Source organism: Carassius gibelio, chromosome B13, assembly GCF_023724105.1.
Source record: "Carassius gibelio isolate Cgi1373 ecotype wild population from Czech Republic chromosome B13, carGib1.2-hapl.c, whole genome shotgun sequence".
Classification (NCBI taxonomy): Eukaryota; Metazoa; Chordata; class Actinopteri; order Cypriniformes; family Cyprinidae; genus Carassius; species Carassius gibelio.
Window position 1 is genome coordinate 7,415,919 of NC_068408.1, and position 14,119 is coordinate 7,430,037.

The window sequence follows — 14,119 nt, forward strand, 5'->3', positions numbered from 1 at the left end:
TTTACAGCAATTACTAAACTGCAATGATGGTGAAACTCAAAATCACATCACATTATTACACAAGTCAATGGAAACAACACAATGAAGATGTAACAAGCATGATTCAGTCGTGCTGTGACGCATGCTGGGAATCTAGCATCCAGCGGCGCACATATCACACTTCTTTTTATTTGGCGGTGTTGATGTGATGTGGCACAGCGAACCAGAATATTTAAATGTTAAATGTCAAAACCAGTCGGTGAACCCTTGTTTAATCCATCTTCCATCACACAAATGTGCCCATGTTTGCATACATCACACATGCTGGTGTGCCACTTAATTACAGCCACTAAACATGAAACCAATGATCTGTAAGTCACCATAGCACATCATGTCACGCAGACAGGACAGGAATTTATCGGCCAATAGATGGCACTTTCGCACTGAAGATAAAGTCCCGTCTCACTCACTCTGCGTCCATTTTGAGTCCTGTCTCAAAACAATGCAAACTGAGCATCTTTTATACTGGCAGGCGAGAGGCTGAGCGTTTGAGCCTGGAATCCATTTCTGCTTTCAGAAACTCCAATACACATAGATTCAAAGCTAAACAATGTAAAATTATAAAAGATTTATAATTGAATGTTGCGTTTTCTTTCAAAACAAACATCACTGAGAGGAAGTGTTGAGGAGAGAAGGGACCGTCACAAAACATCCCTGTGGTGATTTTAGTGGTGTCAGACTTGACTGAACGCTGTATGTACATTAAAATTCCTGAGGGGAACTATGTGGAGAGGTAATACAATTTGTCTACTCAACCTGGAAAAGGCAATTCCCTCAAGTTGTACAGTTTTTTTCTTTTTCATAATATTGCTTACAAGCACAACAGAGTGCACACAAAAGATAGCAGTGTGTTTGGTCGAATGCCAAAGCTCAGAGTCTCTGTTCCTCTGTAATTGCCACCTCCCAAACCACCTCCTGAGTGATCAGATTGCTATCTGTTTTGATTGCATCTTGGAGACTCTGCAATATAGCAATCCAATCAGTCAAAAAATAAACAAAAAAGAAGTTTTCACAATGCTTCAAGACAAAAAGACAAAAAATATTTTGGTATTTCATAAACAATGTGAGTTTTTTTCCCTCTTTCTGAATATTTTTGAATTTCATGATGCAATTTTGAGAGAAATCCTGAAATAACAGTGTTGAATAACATAAGAACTTCATTTAAATAATCATTTTGTTGTTCAATTCGAATAAATTATTTAAAAACGCGTTACATCTTTGGATTTTACGGTCTTAAACATGATTCACAGGAAAAATCAAATAGTAAATTCACACTACCTGAGATTTAATAATTTCAAATAATATTTTAATGATTTTTTGTCTAATTAACTAATTTGACCTGAGATTTCGGACATCAAGAACAATTTTAACTATGGTTTAGGAAAAAAAAAAGATTTAATTACGAATAAATGATTTTAGCATTTCAAATCCATTTAAATAAAATTCTAAATAAATGAATAAATGTGAATGCTAACTGTTAGCAACAAAGGCTAATTTAAATGATCCTGTGGTGTGATAGTTTGTTACTATCTTATTATCTATTTTTATTTCTTGTCATATACTTTATAAATAATTGCACAATAATTTTTTATTAATATTAAACACACTTAAACACAAGTCCTCAGTCAAACAAGTGACCTATTATACAAGTAAGTGGTAATGATGTAGGTAACCCTGCTTTCTGACTTGTTACCCGCAGTAGAATGCTAAGGTCAAAGTATGTTAACCACACCATGTGTATTGACCATGAACAATTCCCTAACAAAGAGCAGCATTTACTCTGCTTCGAACTCTTGTAGCGCGAGTCTGTCAAAGCTCTCTCTTTGCACTGTCAGGACAAACGTATGCAGAAGCTACACAGCCCTCTCACTGTTCTCAGTGTCCAGTCACAGTCCAATGCCTGTGTGAACTGGTGGAGACGACACACACACACACAAAGCTCTCACAAGAGCAAATTGGAGCACTGCATACACACTCTCCTTCTGTCTGAGCTCAAAGGTGCACTGAAGCAAAAAGCCTGTCCCTCTGGTCCTCTTTGTCAAGCATCAGCTCTCTCGCCAAACCCCTGTGTAATCCCGAATCCCTGCGTGAAGATTTATAGGAAATGTCCTCGCTGAGGGAAGAGAGTGTCTTTTACGGCCAGCTGATGATAGACGGTCATTCGTGATCAGTAATAAAAGCCACACAGAATGGACAGAGTCTGAATAGCTCTACTAAGAGCTCGACCGCACAATTGCTCTTCTTACTTTGGCCTCTCCTGCTGAGAAAAGCAACTTGAACCAGCGTAAGGAGGTTTGTTGGACTTGCAGTCTGTCAAAACAGTGATTTTACATGCTTTAGTGCAGTGGTGTATTGGTGCCAGGAAGTGGGTATACTCTTAATTTATGCCCCCCTTTTTTTTTTTAAAGCGACCCAGCAAAGGAGGACCACCTTGTGCTATAAACAGTGACATGTAAAACTACTCTTGTACAGTACCTTGCGAAATTATTCATACCCCTTCATTTTTTTCCCCCACATCAGTCTACACTATAATGGTAAAGCAAAAAAAAAAAAAAAAAGTTTTTAACATCTTTGCAAATATATTACAAATAAAACCCTAAAATGATTCCATTGCATAAGTATTCATACCCTTATCTGGGACAGTTGAAATTTAGCTCAGGAGCATTCATATTGCTTATAGATGAAAACATGAATGAAAACATTCTTGATAAAAGAAAAAGTATTTTTGAGGATTGAAAAAAAGTAGTAAAAACATTTAAAAATAATGTTTTAATGCATATTTCAAATGCTTGAAAGTCTAGTGTAATGCAACCGTCTCCGGGGCGAGCAATGAATTTAAGCAATGAACAAGTGTTTTCAGCAGTAGTTTTGAAAACAAGTGAGCAAGCCTTTCTGATTGGATCTATTAACATTCCTAATGGGCAGCGCTAAAATACCAAAGACCCTGAGGCAGTTTGTTCTATGAAAGGACCACTAGAAGGTCAAACATTGACAGACGGCCCTGATACTGTATGATATAGACTGACTTTAAATGCAAAGCCAAAGGGTCTGAGCCCCACCCAGATGACAAGGAACCTTTCATCTCTGGATTCAGCTCATGGTTAATATAACATAATGGTTTGGTGTGTGTGCACCGTCCCTACAGCAAACTCAATTTAATTGAGCATTTCAGAAACACAGCATGCCTTGCTTACTGCATAGAAATATTAATGAATTGACTATGCACCTCTACAAAAGCCAACCCACCCAAGCATCCAAAAATGACTGACAGCTAAAGACACACGTCATGGTTTTCTAATTGGCTAATGCATGCAGGCATCCTGACTGTTATTTGTTGCTAAGACACTACTCTTCAACTGAACAATGTACAAAAATAGTTAAGACAACAGTGACTCACTTGACGTCATAAACAGAAAAATTCTCAATTCTATATTTATCAACAATAAATCAGCCTATATTTGTTTGTCCTTGTCCTTTTATCCCTCCGGGCCTAAGTGCGGCTGAATCATGTCCAGTGCTTGAACACATACATAGCTTCAAGGCCTTCTAAAATTAAAGCACACATTTCTTGATAAACTATTAGGGTCTCACATTTTTTATGCTCCAGGTTTAAAATAAGAACTTCTGAAATCTGACTTTTGTCAGTTTTCAGTTACTTTGGAAGACAAATTTGCAGAAATTTCCAGAAATTTGCTGCTTATAATTTTAGTTAATGTACTTATATTGTTAATAGTTTTTTTTTTTAAATAGAGGAATAAACTTCTTTTATTTCTGCTTTTAAACTCTCTGAAATGACTGACCTCATAGACTACCATTGTAACTGTATGGCTGTAAAAGAGATGTTTCTTTGCTTTTCCAAAACGAGCGGATGAGATTAAATTAGTTTTTGTGGAAATCAACAGTATGTCACAAAAGCTGTTGATAGTCCTTAACCTGCTTTTAACCTAGAATGTTCATTTAATTACACCCAAGCCTGAATTATTTGCCCTGAATTAGATGTCAGGTGGGATGGTCTGGGATTAGGTAAACGATGCTCCTGGTTACACTGTCCATTTGACTACACTAATTATTGTCATTTAGAGGAAATTAGGAAAGATTATTTTTATTTAAAATGTCTGCTAACAGCAGAAAAAAAAAATTCTAGTGATTAGACATCCCACCATCTGAAAGATAAAATTAACTTTCTTTAATTACTATACTTGTCAAACTGAGGGACTTGAAACAGGTTGTATCAAATTGACTGGAAAAGAAAAATGTAGGTTATAAAACATCTTTTAATTAATGAAGGTATCCAGGCACAATTCTGGTGTGATTTAAACTCATGAGCATAAAAAAATAAAAGAGAGATCCGTGACACTGGGAGAGTAACAGCACAGCAAAAGATAATTTGACAAATCAGTAGTTCCATAGTAGAAAATAAAACAAAATAAATATATACAAAACAATCTCAATTTACTCAAGACTGCATAAGATAAAGACTTTAACCATTTATTTTGGATCCCCCTACCAAATAAATGTTTTTTATTCATGCATAAATCCCAAAAATAATATATGAAGCAAGAAATTGACCATGGGTTAAAAAATAAACTTACATTTTGTTTTGCAAATCAAATTGCAAGTAAACAGTGTAACTTATACAGGTGTGGTTACTTTATGAGAATAAGGTTAAAGGTCAGACAGAGGCACTTTCTGCCCTGAGACCTGACTGTGTGTGTCAGCTGTGAGTGTGAACTGACAACATTTATTATATATAATTTTTTTTTATATATGTTCATACACTGCCATTGCCCCTTGTGAAATATTACACCCCAGGGCTTCATGAAAATTATTGCAGACCTTTTGCAAATGCACTGTTCATAATTACCATCTGTCAGGCTTGAGACTGAGGAGTGATGTAGTATGTGTGGCTGTTTAACATGCTGAGCAGACAGCCAGCGTTTGACTGAGGGAAGTCAATCAGTAGGATGCGAGCGTGTCCTTCCCTCTCTGTTCTCAGGAGGACAGCACTGAATAAATGCTTGATCTCACCTTACCGACAGACAGACAGCACAATGTGTCTAAACCGTCTTCTAGGTCACTGACAGTGGTGCATGTGTTTGCACTGACCTCACAACAACTCCGATATCTATTGAAGTGTATGTTCAGAATGGGGTACTAGCTTACTACTCACCAAATACTGTCCAGTATACACTGTTTCCTATGTACTATTCTTTAAAAATAGTAAATTAAGCAATTACATGATTCCATGATTCATAAAGAATGCTATATTGTTGCCATATTATGACCTGATCAATTTTCAATCATTAAAAAAAAAAAAAAAAACTGTTTAAAAAATATTGTTTTTAATTTTTAGACTAAACTAATTGAAATTGTAGATTTTGGAATGTTCAAATTAGTTTACTAACATGCTACATTTACTCGTGCATCAGTATGTAGTATGCATACAGAGTGCACTGCTCCTAATACACTTAATGTGTCACAATGTAATGCGTTAAAACTTATTTACAAAGGTACACAAAGCTGTCACTATGGTAGTACACTAAGGTATAAAATGTTAAATTGTACTTCTTTGTATCTTATTTACTGATAAATGGTACAATAGCACATTAAATGTACATACTGTATTAGTACTCAAAAAATGCATTTGATGATATTTCGGTGACAGTTTGTACCTCTATTTTAAAGAATGAAAGTAATGGTGGTTTTGATTTTTACTATCTGACTCTTTCAGACTCCCAAAAGTCAAGAAAAGTCAAAAAGTGGATACTCTCCAAAATGGTGCCAGGGTGATGCAAAGGACATGAACTGTTGCATTTTTTTTTTTTTTTTTTTTTTGCACACAGAAAGTATTCTCGTAGCTTCGTAAAATTATGGTTGAATCCCTGATGTCACACGGATTTCTTTACCGATGTCCTTACTACTTTTCTGAACCTTGATCATGTTAGGACACTTGCTGTCTGGGATGGTCAGAGAGCTCACAGGATGCATCAAAAATATCAGGATTTGTGTTCCAAAGATGAACAGAGGTCTTACAGGTTTGGAACAACATGATAGTGAGTAATTAATGACAGAACTTTCATTTTTGGGTGAACTAACCCTTTAAATGACACGGCCTTTGATAATAAAAATTTTCAACTTACAAAAAAAGTAAATGTTTTTTATACATGTAGTCGTCTTAAAACCATTGGAGTAACCAAACAGAACCACATAATGACAATTTTTCAGTCAGTCCTGAACACTTTCCTGTCTACTTCTGATTAAAAAATAAAAAATAAATCAAAATGCCATCCCCAATGCTGCTCAGGCTGCTTAAACATTGCTATTTATGTTTTGAAAGTGCCACAGTGTTTACACTTTCCAACCTACGAATGGCTTAAAGTGTTTTTGCTTTTAAAATATTAAATGATCACATTTACATTTTCAAAAACAGCTCAATCTTACCTTAACCGCTTCAGCATCGCATGTTCCAGGTGGACCCTGTGTTGAAGACATAAATCTCAGTTAAAGTAAATCAAATCACTTACACCTGCATTTGGAAGCTCATTTCAAAATGTCTTGGGCAAGGAAGATTTTTTGATCAAAACCCTTTTGCAAAACAAAATGTAAATTCGGGTTTAACTGACTGACCCAGCAACCAGGACAGCATTCACTGTGTATTAGCCTCTGTCGCCCAAGACTGGAGCAACAACACCTGTGAATGTCCTTGACAAAGGTCACTAGACACATCAGCTCAACTAAACATCCAGATAGATAAGGGCCTCCTGGACTGCACGTGGCATTCCTCGACACATCGAGGCTGGGGGAGGATGTCTGTGCTGCCCGAGGCCCTCCTCCTCCTCCTCCCAACCACCACAGACGACAGGCCACTCATAAATGCCAGCTCCCGAGGACAGAAGCAAGGTTGGCACATGCCATGGAAATTATCTAGACACTGCCATTTAAAAATGTCACAACCACTTCCCTCCCGACACTTATGATTGCTTCCACCATTTTATAACTTTCCTGTAATGGAATGTGTGAAACTAAACGGTCAGACATTGTTAGTATGCAGAGCAGATCTGGTAGTATTTGTCATTCGGTTTACAACTTACTGAATCTTTAAAGATACAGCAGAACCAAAAATGAAAACTCAGCCATATTTGCTTTCTAGAAAATGCATTTACAATGAACTGAGTCTAAAACATCATATAAATGATACATAAATGTGTTCCATATGATACATCAAGTTCTTCTGTAGCAACATGATGGCTTTGTGTGAAAAACAGAGCCAAATTCTCAACATCTGGCTCTGAATGATGACAGTATTATCAACTGTAGATATGTTTTAAAGTTTTCATAATTGATTCAAAGCTTTTTTGATTCACAAAGCCAGTCTTAATGATTCGTTCACAAGTCAGACTCAATACAGTAGTGAACAATCACTCGGGAAATTTATCAGCGAATAACTACTTCAAAGTCAGTTGGTTCCTTACACAAAGCTATCGCATGACTTCAGAAGACTTACTATAGTTCACAAGTCAAATGAACCACTTTTTGATGCTTTTGCTTAAATAGTTTCTATTTATAAGAGCAACCATGAAGTCTATAAAAAAAAAAAAAAGAAGAAGAAAAAAAGTCAAATGGTCTTGGAAATTCTGGCATTATTTGCACTCTCTTGAATTCTATTTTGTAGAGAAGTATTCCTTTATTCCTTTTCACTCAGTATAGCAATCTATTAATCACTCATTTTCCACTTAACTTACGCGGTTCTACATATGTGGGTACAACCACAAAGCCAAAGGCAATGTAAAAATGCCAGAAATGTATGATGCAACATAGGTTTCAAAGCCTGAAAATTGTGTGTGTGTGTGTGTGATTTTTATGTCACAGACATTTCCATACTGATGCCACGGCTTTGAAGAGATGACTATTATTCAAGCAGTAAAATAGGGCCCCTTTGAGAGTCTCATTAGGATCTTCAATAACACTTATGCATGGGACTGCTCTTAATATGGCCCTCTGGGCTGCTTGAAATCGTAATTTGAAACGTTGAGCTAAACAGCGCATGTGATGGAGATTTCAATTGAACCAATGCATAAACCAAGAAAACTCATCTGGAGGGGATTAATATAGCAGCAGGTATCTGTCCATTATGCACAATGACAAATTTGGTTTGCTTTTGAAGCAGATTTATGACAACAGTTATGCTTTCTGAATCTGAAACGAATAGCAGGGGAAGGAAATGAGAAATGATATAAACTAAATGGTAAAAATGAGCTGCATTTCAAAACCTACATGTATTTATATCAATTTAACATTTATTTATATTCTAATTCCATTTTATTAAAATGAACCATTTTAAACAGTATTTGGGAACAAAAACATTTCTAAACTTGAAATACTTTTGGCCATCTAGACTTTACATTTCAAGTGATAGGAGAAATTTGCAGAATGCTGGAGCATGGATTTAAATATGGTAAAATGGTGTTTCTACACTTGTAAGTAGCTGAAATAAACTTATGAAAAAAACACTAAGGGTTGAAAACTTTTTGAATGACAGGCATAGAAATATGTGGAGATTTCTGCAGAGCTTTGCGGCAACACATTCTGTGTGGGCTTGATATTAATGCTCATATACATCAAATATCTGGTATCAAACTTGAAGTTATTTATTTTTTGATTTATTTAATAGGGATTTTCTGCACTAATTTAATACAACTAAATCCTCAGAACCAATCCACTTCGTTTATTATTTGCTAATGCGGATCAAATCAATTCCTGAGCTGTAAAAATATCAAAATACGTCTAAAACAAGATGCAGAGCCTCTAAAGAGTAATTGGACACTAGAAACTATTTTTGAATTTCATTGTATTACTGTATATAATAAGATATCAAATCAGGCAGGTGGGAATAAAGCAAATGCACACTTTTATATAGAAATACTTTGTGGGGTCTTTGCAAATTCCCTTAAAAACTGTTAAACTGAAAAATAATAACAATGTTGGATTACTGAGAATATATTTTGAATAAATTTCCATTTTCTTCTCCTGTTGCACTCCCAAGATCATGATTGGTTGGAAAAGGCCATTCAGCTTTTCAAAGCGACCAGGTTTCACTTTTGGTAATTTTCTTGTCAAATGTTACACATACTATAAACTGTAATTCTTACCGGAGGTCCTGGAGTCCCTGGTTCTCCTGTCTTCCCCCGTCGACCCTGCAAAAATGAAAATGAACGTGTAAGAAAAGACAGAACGTTTCAACAACAGGTTCATGCCTGGCAATGCTGGTTGGCAATTAGGAGAAGACAGCTCCTCTTGTTGCGGAGACTAATTTGCTTTTAATTAACAGAACGAAAACAGCTTAATTGCAGAGCTCTGTGTGGTGCATCGCTTTCTTTTTACCACCCAAGTCTTCCACCTTCTTTCCAGCTGTGACAAACCACGGCCATCAATCAAAACAGGCCCTGTGTGACAAACAGAACGGGCCCCTGAGCACGGCCCCGAATGCTCGCCTGGACATAATGGACTATTCACAAATATAATAAGCGCCTTCAATTCGTATGCTTGAAACACACGAAAAGGCAAAGTGCACGAGGTGGGCTCAATGAAAGCCGTCAAAACTGCCAGTCACCGGTTTAATTTTGTGTGCGCAGTGATGACACAAGCATATCGGAAAAACTGACACAAAGACAGCCAGTGTGGCAACCTCAGGGAAATTAGTTTCCACATTGTCCCCTGATGAATAAGCCGGACGTTTCTTTGATGGCTGCGTCGTCTTTACTAAATTAATTTTATGGAGACGTTATATATACAAGCGCAGGGTGCAATTTCAGCAATATGTACACCATTATTAAGAATTCAGCAGGGGAAGGTGGAGGACCAGACTGTTTTTTCGTCTTTTTTTTGTCTGTGTGGGGAGTGTTTTTGAGATCACTGCACACAAAAGCCAGTGACTCCTCAGAACTGTTCATTAAGATTCTCTGTGATACAGTGATGTCGAGTTTGCCAGTGTTTAATAAAAAGAACTCCCGATGAATAAACCACTGTCATCATCAGTCCCTGTTTGAATGGATGTCTGTATTTATTTGCTGGTTATTTCAGAGCAAAAAGGGAACATTAACCCTAATGAAAAACAAAAAGAATATTAGCAGATACTTGTGTAGGACATTATCTGAGATGTTTTTTTTCCCCCCTTCTTGATGTCCTTGGGCAAGATTCTAAGAACATTCTCAAGAATAAAATAATTAACTGCTGTTCTTATTTCAGAAAAAACAATTTTTTACCCCTCGTAAGATTGCAAGAATTCAAATCATTAAAAAGAGTCTTCCCAAAAAAAAAAAAAAAAAAAAAAAAAATCACTGTAAATAACTTTTTCAAATTACCACCAGCTTGTGTAAAATCCCCAAAGGTATTTATTCTGTTGATTCAAATATTAAGCTTTACAACATAACACTAGATACATATAATACATATTAATGATTATTTAAGTAATTTGCAGGGAGTGCGAAAAGGCGACTTTTTTATCAAGTTTTCCACTTAGTTTTTAGAGTCTGGCATCAGATAACCAAAACCCATTATTTTGTTCTTAAGAAAACAATAAAAATTTTCAAATATTTTTCAAGAGGAAGACGTAGAAATTTCTTAATTTCTTCTGAAGATTTTTGTGAATCAACCCTATGGCCTTATTCTAGGCTGGATGCTTGTGGATAGTTGCTTAGGTGATTCTAGGAGGATGTTTACTGTCTGACCCTATAAGAATCTATGACTTTATACTGTTTAAGTCCCTCTTTCATGATTTGAAATATAAAAGCTGGTTATAGCTGGTTTTTGGAAGATGGTGGGTGGTCGACCAATCAATGATAATATCCAGTTTGGACCTGCTAGAAACCAGAACCAAACCAATTAAGCAGGCTTTTCCATTCAGTCTTCTCACCACATTATCTGTTGCCTTTGATTCAACAAACAATTTGAAAGTACCGTTCATGTCTGTAGCATCAACAGTAAAAAGTAAAAACGAGTTACTTAACACTAATTCATTACAATCCAACTTAAAGTAATAAGAACAACCTCAATGACTCCTAATTTATAGCTACCGCATATTTTATTTGTAAAATATAAATTACTAGCTAAAGTAGTTCAGTAATGCCATTGTAATTATTATTTTTTTTCGCTAAGTGAGACATTATTATACATGGAGAATGTGGGGAAATATTAAAGGGAATGCATTTCTCATGGCTCTGAAAGTTGAAATCCATCATCTGATTATGCTGCACAGAAAAATGTATATCAAGCAGGTTGTTATCCGCAGTAATGATACGTTAACATTGCGTAGAGTCTGCGAAATGGGTAAATTGACAGTTTGTTCCCGTTTCAGTCTGTGGTGTCTGAAAAACACAAGACAACTAAAGTTATATGAAAAAAATATAAATATTTCACAATCCTATTAAACTAAACTGATGATGAATAATGAATTTTCTTATCATCTTCCTTATGCCCCTAAAATATATTAAGCTCTTATGTGAATACTAATATCTTGGGGGCTGTAAGGTATGCCAAAACAGATTGAGAATAAAGTGTTAAATGGGAGTCAAAATATGTAAATTACAACAATACCGTGGATGCTGAATGTTAAACAATTTTTTATAATGCACTTAAGCAGACGCTGTAAACATGGCATATCGAAATAATGATATGGTCTGAAATTGGGGCTTACCTCTACAACCCTCACTAATCACAATTTTAGGATGAAGGTTACTTATAAAAGTAATAAAAGTAATACTAACAATTTTTTTTTGTAAATTCATTTTACTGTGAATTGAAATATAATTTTTATTTGTAAATATAAAAAAAATATATTCTGTTTTAAATTACAAATAAATATTATAAATTTAAACAATTTTAATTTAACATTTTACAAATCAAAATGAATAATTTAATATTCTATAATATAGAAGTAAAATGTAAAAGGCCCATTTTAAGCAGCCAATACTCCACTCCAATCCTTATAATGATCTGGTACAGTCGCTGAAGTGTGAAACCTTCAGTTTAGCCCGTAGGTAGTATGGAGTACACTTCCAAGCATTTTTGCAAGTCACTTCATACTTTTAAGTTAAATTCTGGCCACACACAAACCCATTTTTTCCTGGAAATGCATTGCTCTGTTGTTCTTCTGAGAGATGAAAGGCCATTCCACACACTACTGTTTTGACAAAAGAAAAACTGGATCTAACCAAGACTGAGAGAGAGAGACGTGGAATGCCCAGATGCACAACAACACGAGTACATCAGAGCATCTAGTTTGAGAAGCAGATGCCTTGCTGGTGCTCAGCTAGAAGCTTCTCTGAAAAGAGCAAACCAAACATTAGCTTTATCTGAAACAGAAAAGTCTCTAAGATGCCACTGGTCTTTAGACAGAGTATCAAAGAGAAACCAAATCTGACTCTGGAAAAGAAGAAAACCATTCAATTGGGCAAAAAACAAACAAACAAAACAAAACGTACAGATTCAATGCCAGAACATTACTATGGACGGACAAAGTTAAGTTTGAGCTGTTGATGGATACATTTGATAAGATTCTGAAAAATGGCTACAACAACAGCTATGGGAATTGCCATAGAATGCTGAAAGATAAAACTGCTCATAAATATAAATTAAAAAATAAATAAAAGCCTGTGGTTGTTGGCTGACCTGGTCAGATAAGGGCATTTCTGCATGACCGAATGAAAGAGATCAATTCTGTGACACTTCAGCCTTTCACACAGAGCTCGGATCACTCACACACAGCATCACCTCTCTCTCACTCAGTGTTGCACTGCCTGTTGCTATGCAACACAGAGTGTCCTGTAAATTTCACAACATCCGAGGCCTTGATTATTATTTGAGTTCTTGCGAGGGCCAAGTTTAGGTCACAAATATACATTAAAGAGCAAACAGATGTGGGGGATGTGGAAGGTGTGTGTGTGTGTGTGTGTGTGTGTGTGTGTGTGTGTGTGTGTGAGAGAGAGAGAGAGAGAGAGAGAGAGAAAGAGAGATGGAGATAGTGAGAAAGATACAATGTGATTAATGCTCGTTTACATAGATTTCCAATTCAAATAAATTAATCCAATTGCAGAATCTGGAAGAACTTTAATGACAACTGTAAACTCTGTAATCCTATGAAAATATCAGTTTATACTTGCATCACACATTCTCAACAAGATCTTTGTGTACACAAGGAGTCGATGGGAATCATATGAGATAAACAAATCTGGTTGCAATTCTAGTACATTACACCACCATATAAAAGTTGTGGTACAGAATAATTGTTTTGTTTTTTTTGAAATAAATGTACTTTTATTCAGAAAGGAAGCATTAAACTGATCAAAAGTGACAGCAAATACATTTATAATGTTACAAAAGATTTCTCATTTAAATAATGCTATTTTAAACCATATTCCAAGAATTCTGAAAAAATGGCATCATGGATTTAAAAAAAACAAACAGACGTTTTCAACATAGATGAGAAATGTTTCTAGAGCAACATATCAGCATATTAGAATGACTTTTGAAGGATTGCGTGACACTGAAGACTGGAGTAATGATTTTGCCATCACAGAAATAAATTGAATTTTAAATTTAGTTACTGTAGGCTTGTTCAAATGATAACTACTGAGTTCAACGAAGACTCATTAAAGGGGTCATGAACTGCCTTTGTTTTTTTTGTTTTTTTTATAACTGTTCTCTGAGGTCCATTTTCAAGGTTTTTACATCTAAAACAATTTAGAAGTAATAGGCAATTTTCTGTCCTGTTTTGATCCAGTAGCGTAGCCAGAAAAGAGAAAATCTGGGTGTGCCACATTTATTGTCAGACTACTGAGCAAAATTATGGGATAGTATTTTTGTCGCACTGCTTCCGTCCAACCATACTCCTAGTGGTAATTTGCAGGTCGTGTCAGAATGTAGTTAATTGTTAAATGTAATAATTTTCTTCCAAATACGATAATTTTGAACATTTGGTACGATACATGGACATTTCCAATCCGGCAACATCCTCATCAGGTTCAACGTCAAGGCCTTGTGTCCATTGCTGTTCAACAAGCCAAGGTTTTTTGCTAAAAAAAAA

At 35.6% G+C, this 14,119-nt stretch overlaps 1 protein-coding gene across 3 annotated transcripts in view; it reads right to left on the reverse strand.

Moving 5' to 3' along the window:
* Positions 1 to 14,119, reverse strand: part of LOC127970552 (collagen alpha-1(XIX) chain) — a 130,019-nt gene that overhangs the window by 45,849 nt on the left and 70,051 nt on the right. For all 3 annotated transcript variants that reach the window (XR_008156627.1, XM_052573169.1, XM_052573168.1), the window contains 2 exons: positions 9,189 to 9,233; positions 6,481 to 6,516 (listed from right to left, as the gene is read on the reverse strand). Coding sequence is in view for 2 of the 3 variants with exons in the window: in XM_052573169.1 (XP_052429129.1) it covers positions 6,481 to 6,516; positions 9,189 to 9,233 (81 nt within the window). In the remaining variant the exon portion in view is untranslated. The remainder of the gene's footprint in view (positions 1 to 6,480; positions 6,517 to 9,188; positions 9,234 to 14,119) is intronic.